At 36.3% G+C, this 6,562-nt stretch overlaps 1 protein-coding gene across 1 annotated transcript in view; it reads right to left on the reverse strand.

Annotated features, from left to right (window-relative positions):
• Positions 1-6,286, reverse strand: part of LOC108736885 (sporulation-specific protein 15-like) — a 31,206-nt gene extending 24,920 nt beyond the window's left edge. Inside the window, exon 1 of the mRNA XM_025981210.1 lies at positions 5,743-6,286. Within this exon, the coding sequence (XP_025836995.1) occupies positions 5,743-6,105 (363 nt within the window). The 5' untranslated portion in view covers positions 6,106-6,286. The remainder of the gene's footprint in view (positions 1-5,742) is intronic.
• Between the last annotated feature and the right edge of the window lie 276 nt (positions 6,287-6,562).

Here is a 6,562-nt window from a genome sequence, read left to right on the forward strand (position 1 = left end):
CAAACACTGTTTCTCTTCTAATACGTTGTTTAGAACGTTCTGCAGTTGTATGGACAACTTTCGGTTTTCCATTCCATGTACGTCAAATCCGGTAGATGACACTATTTATTCGCTTGGCGACATTAGTGTGGACCTTCTTAATGCTGTAGCAGCTTCGGTAATAGACCCCACTGATGCTGTGGCTTGTATAGCAACACGAGGTCTCCTTCTTGGAGACTTCCATCCGTGACCTTTATACCATAGATGTCTTTCATATGATCACCAGAGATTCGCATATGGAAACATATATTCTCAGGAATATTGTCGCGTTAGATGTTGCTTGTTGTTTCCAAATTTGTTTATTCTGTTAGGCAAACACTGTTTCTCTTCTAATACGTTTTTTGGAACGTTCTGCAATTGTATGGACAACTTTCGGTTTTCCATTCCATGTAGGACAAATCCGGTAGATGACGCTATTTATTTGCTTGGCGACATTGCATGGACCTTCCCAATGCTGTAGCAGCTTTGGTAATAGACCCCTCTGATGCTGTAGGTTGTATAGTCACACGAAGTTTCCTTCCTGGATTCTTCCATGCGTGGCCTTTATATCATAGGTGTCTTTCATATGATCACCGGAGATTCGCATATGGAAACATATATTCTTAAGAATATTGTCGCGTTCCGTTCGTTCACACGATTTACTAACTTCAGCTTACGTGTGCTCGCAAATCCCGACCAAATTTTACCTTTTCGACAATATTTACCACTTTAAAATGCTGATAGCTCGGAGAAATGATCTATTCACTTTCAGATGTTGCTTGTTGTTTTCGAATTTGTTTATTCTGTTAGGCAAACACTGTTTCTCTTCTAATACGTTGTTTAGAACGTTCTGCAGTTGTATGGACAACTTTCGGTTTTCCATTCCATGTACGTCAAATCCGGTAGGTGACACTATTTATTCGCTTGGCGACATTAGTGTGGACCTTCCTAATGCTGTAGCAGCTACGGTAATAGACCCCACTGATGCTGTAGGTTGTATAGTCACACGAAGTTTCCTTCCTGGATTCTTCCATGCGTGGCCTTTATATCATAGGTGTCTTTCATATGATCACCAGAGATTTGCATATGGAAACATATATTCTCAGGAATATTGTCGCGTTCCGTTCGTTCACATGATTTACTAACTTCAGCTTACGTGGTGGTCGCAATTCCCGACCAAATTTTAACTTTATGTATTTACCACTTGAAAATGCTCATAGTTCGGACAAATGATCTATTCACCTTCATATGTTGCTGTCACTGTTTCTCTTCTTATACGTTTTTAGAACGTTCTACAGTTGTATGGACAACTTTCGGTTATCCATTCCAATTCGCTTGGCGACATCGCATGGACCTTCCCAATATGTTGTATAGACACATGAGGTCTCCTTCCTGGAGTATTATATTCGTGGCCCGTATATCATAGATGTGTTTCATATAATCACCTGAGGTTTGCATATGTAAATATATATTATCTGGAATATTGTCGCGTTTGGTGATCATCCACATGATTTATTCACTTCAGATTATGTCGTGGTCGCAACTCCCGACCAAACTGTACTTTTACTGCAACTGGATGAATATATTTACCACTGCCATTCACCTTTAGATGTTCCTCTTTTTTTAGAGTTTGTTTATTCTATTAGTAAATATTGTTTCTCTTCTAATGCGTTTTTAAAAACGTTCTGAAATTGTATTTTTTCGTTCTTGAAACATTTTAGTTCACACAAAGCTGATCTCTCTCTTTTTCAAATTCTTTGATCTTATTAGAGTAACGCTGGTTCGTCTAGTCGGATTTCTAAAGCATCTATAATTGCATTTTCTCGTTCTTGAAGCATTCCGTTTCTATCAGAAGCTGATTATTCTATTTTTCAAATTTGTTTACCTTAATAGATAAACGCTGTTTCTCTTTTATGTTATTTTCTAATGCTTTCTGTAATTGTATTTTCTCCTTGTTGATGCCTTTCGCATGAATCTGATCTATCTTGCACTTTAACTCGGTTAGTTCACTTTCAAAATGTCGATTCGCTGTTGTCTGCATTTTCACTTGCAGTCTATTCTTTCTCATCTGATATTCGACGACATACCACTCCTTTAGGAGTTTCACGTTCCGTGCCAAGCGCACCCACCCTAATAATGATCTAAATGAGGTGAAATTATTCATACAAATTAGTAGATCTATCTGATCGTCTACAGTATAGTTGATCGCTTATAAAAGTAGCACTGAGGTCACTATTAACAGTGATATAAACATCACAACCTATTGATTTCTTCGCAGCTTCAAGGTTTCTATCGGATCTAAAGACGTTATAGCCTGCTAGTAATGATACTTTCTTTGTGATCCAACAAAAATTCAGTAAGAGCAAGCAATAATGTTATAAGGATTGATTTGCGAATCACATTCGGTCGTGAAATTTGTTCGCTGATTCAAGTATTTGATGATTTTGATAGATAGAGACCTTGTTTAAAACGGCATTGGTTCTGGTAAAAGATGTTGAAAGTTTCTCGATATACTTTTTTCCTTTATTGTGACTATTTGGGGTATTGAATTTAAAGTAGTTTTTTTTGTTGCTAGTTTGATCTGTAATTAGACTCTTAGTTGCTATATAACGGAATTTCAGTTTTACTTTTATCATGTGAGCAAGTGATTGCTAATTTCTGTTGTGTTTCAATCTTGAGTGACAAATCGCAGATACTATAAAGTTGCTTAATGTCTTCATTTTTGGATATAATGAATAATGCATCATGAAGTTATCGAGTACAAATTTAATTTAGCCATAGTTTTTGATTCTAACAATTTAGCCATGGTCCTCATACATCATAGAGCTTTGCCTACTTCATAACTGCAATCTCATCCTCAGATGCATTTATATGTGCACAGTTCGGGAGCTATGGAGATTTTGAACCATAGTTAGCGTGAAACGTTCCTTGGCAAATGACACAGCAAAATTTTTGTTGAAATATTAAATTCAAAGTTATGGTTGGGACGATCAAAATTGGCAAAGTCTGCAACAAAATATCTATGAGAATGGACATATCTTCTTTCTTGTTTCCACTTGAGACAGTAGTCATTAGCTGTGTTTTGAACATGCCCTTGTTAAGTTAGAAAATGTTTCATAAGTAATACAGGCAAAATGAAGAGACAACCGAACAATAGTAAGCGGTGCAGCGGTAAGAGGTTCTGCACTTAGGTATGCAAAAGACCAGGATCGGCTTTATAACCACCTGGTTGGAATTATATCTTTAAACAAGCGTCTTTGCTTTCCTAAATTCCTGAGAATGTTAAACTCTTTTTAAAGTCCGATGCTGGCAAGATGTTCAAATTCTACTTGTCTGCATCTCTGTCTGTTACACAGCATAAATTGGTGTAATGTTTATAACGTGTAAAATTCAAATGGGTTCAATTACAGTTCACGGAAGACATATCATAACTTCATATTTAAAAATTTTAATGCAGAAATATCGAACTCAAAAGAAAATAAAATAAAANAAAAATAAAAATTATAATATAGAAAAATTTACTGGTCGGACCTGTTGAGGCCCTTGCAGCGAAATCGACTGTGTCTTCAGTTGAAAACTTGATTTAATTTATTTCTTTTCAGAAATTATTAATATTATATCAATACTCCTGGAAAGCTTAACTTGGAACCTTATTTGTTGATATATTTTAGAAATAAAATGGACATATTTGCAGTTCACCGAAAATCACTGGTTTTATAATTTCAACTCCAAAAACGCACCAACTGGCAACTTCAACTTCCACCACCCTTCCTCTTTCTCGAACCTTCTTCACCGATCGATCACCCTGTTCGTTCCTTCCAGTGCCTAAACCCAATCTAAATTTCACCAACACCACTATCGCACAACAAATGTCCGAACACACTTCTCACTATCCTTAAAGTCCACAATAATGATACATCAAACCCTACCGATCGCTACATCTTATCCCTTTTTCATTAATAGTGTCCGCTGCAATTCCTACCTGGCATCTCTTTTATGCTTACGATATTCCCTACAACGTCTGCCGTGAGTAAAAGTAGACGTTCTGTTAGTAACTGCTGTAGTCTAGCTAGAAAAACTGAAAGAAAAAACTAAATGCGACAGTTTTATTGCGAACTATGTCAGTTTTGAACATCCCAACTAAACCTAATTTACACTGCATTACTAAAATACGACTGGGGCTTGCAGCAAGTATAACTTTTAGATAAGTGTATTACACGATAGGGTCATACCTACAGTAAAATATAGGGTTGTTCGGAAAGTCATTTCGTTTTTTTTTTGTGGAAATGAAAGACAGTTTTCGTATAATAAACAAATACTTTATTAAATTATATATTGACCGTTCTGGTCCAACACCTTTTGCCATCTTTCTGGTAGTAGCATAATTCCACGCTCATAAAATTTTTGGTCTTTGCTGGCAAAAAACTGATCGAGGAGGTTTTTGACCTCCTCATTTGAGGTGAAGGTTTTACCGTCTAAAAAATTTTGGAGTGACCGGAACAAATAATAATCCGATGGTGCCAGGTCTGGAGAATATGGTGGGTGTAGCATTGTATCCCATTCAAGCTGTAAAAGCTTTTGGCGAGTGACCAAACTTGTGTGAGGTCTCGCGTTGTCTTGGTGAAACACTACACCTTTCCTGTTGATTAGTTCTGACCTTTTCTGTTGAAGTGCATCATTCAGTTTGTCCAGCTGATGACAGTAGACTTCCGAATTAATCGTTGTGTTATCCGGTAAAAGCTAAAAAAAAACGATTCCTTTAAAATCCCACCAAACAGACAGCATCACCTTTTTTTGGTGAATATCGGCTTTGGAAATGGTTTGAGCCGGTTCATCTTTTTTGCTCCATGACCTCTTGCGTTTGACGTTGTTGTATACAACCCATTTTTCGTCCCCAGTGATGATGCGCTTCAAAAACGGATCATTTTCGTGACGTTTGAGAAGCGAATCGCAGACGTCAATGCGGCGACACAGATTTCTCTCTGTGAGAACATGGGGAACCCATACATCGAGCTTCGAGGATAATCCCAGGCCTTTCAAGTGGTCATAAACTGTTGAATTTGATAAATTTAACCTCAATCCGATCTCACGTGTTGTTATTCGCCGGTTCACATCAACTAATGCCTTTATCGCGTCTTTATCAGCTTCAACCGGCCTTCCCGAACGTGGTGCATCTTCGACATCAAAATTGCCGGATCGAAATTTAGCGAACCAGTTCTGGCACTGGCGTACTGTCAACACACCTTCTCCATACACATCAGTCAATTTCTTTCTGGCTTGAACAGCATTTTTACCCTTTCTGTAGTAAAACAGTAAGATATGTCGAAAATGCTGCTTATCGCTCTCCATATTTAAAAGGGCACCAACCAAAAACTACTGCGTAGAATTAATTGGAATTTTTCACACACAAGCCTTGCTATATGAGCTCTCAAAGCATATAAAAATTATACGGCTTAAATGTGAAGTTGGGTGCAAAAGAATACAATTAAATCCTCTGTCGGGAAAAAACGAAATGACTTTCCGAACAACCGTATAGTATGCTCGTTGTTTGCTGCCTTAAAAGAAATCGTATCCAGTGCATAGATAAAAAGCTTTTTGGACTGATTTTTGTCTGAAAAACCACCTATGAATAATTATCTAATAAAATACAACAAATAGAAGCGGGTAATTATGATTATAAGATTTTTCCTTAACAGAGAATTTATAAACATTAGCAATATTTACCTTTGGATTGTTTTGATTATGGGTATCCGTTTTACTTGATACATTAGAAGTCATTTTGTTTTTCTCATCAACCAACCTGCTGACATTAAAATAATCCCATTTTTTAAAGTTAACATACTCGATATGTTTAACCTGTTGAAAATACTTTCTCTGCTTCCATAATCCTGCGCACGTGAGTTTGGGTTGACGGTTGATAAAATTTGTTTTATTGATATTTAACCTAACTATTATATAGAGTTTTCTTAACAATGCATTAGGTCTAGGGATATGAAACCTCGGTGAATCTATTTCACTTAACAATATTAACGAATTTTGCAGAAAAATCGTTAAATGGTGTGTACAATTTACTAAAAATGTTACCATAGGTTATCTACACTTCAAAGACAATTTGTTATACGCAGTTGAAGAATAAGTCAATTACATGACGACACAACTTGAGAATTTATAGCTTGTAATGATCAGTTTTCTAAAAAATTATATAAAACAGGGTATAAGTTTATGACAAATAAAATATTTGACAAACACCTAACTAATGACTTTTTGATATAACGATTTTGTTCACAGAAATAAACCTACTTAGACAATTGTTATAATCATAATAGTGATTAGGCACAGGGTTGGACTGGCCGGTTGAGTGATTGTGTGAAACTCCATCGGCTGATCAATTATTACGTCGATGCGGAGGTAAATGAAAATTATTTTGACAAATATTCAAATAATTCCAATTCTTAAAGTATAATTTAGTGCCAATGAAGTTAACAAGTCGATGCCTGTATTAGAAAAGGGTCTTATCGAAAATTATTTAACTCCACAATAAGTA

Source organism: Agrilus planipennis, unplaced genomic scaffold (assembly GCF_000699045.2).
Source record: "Agrilus planipennis isolate EAB-ADULT unplaced genomic scaffold, Apla_2.0 scaffold9, whole genome shotgun sequence".
Lineage (NCBI taxonomy): Eukaryota > Metazoa > Arthropoda > Insecta > Coleoptera > Buprestidae > Agrilus > Agrilus planipennis.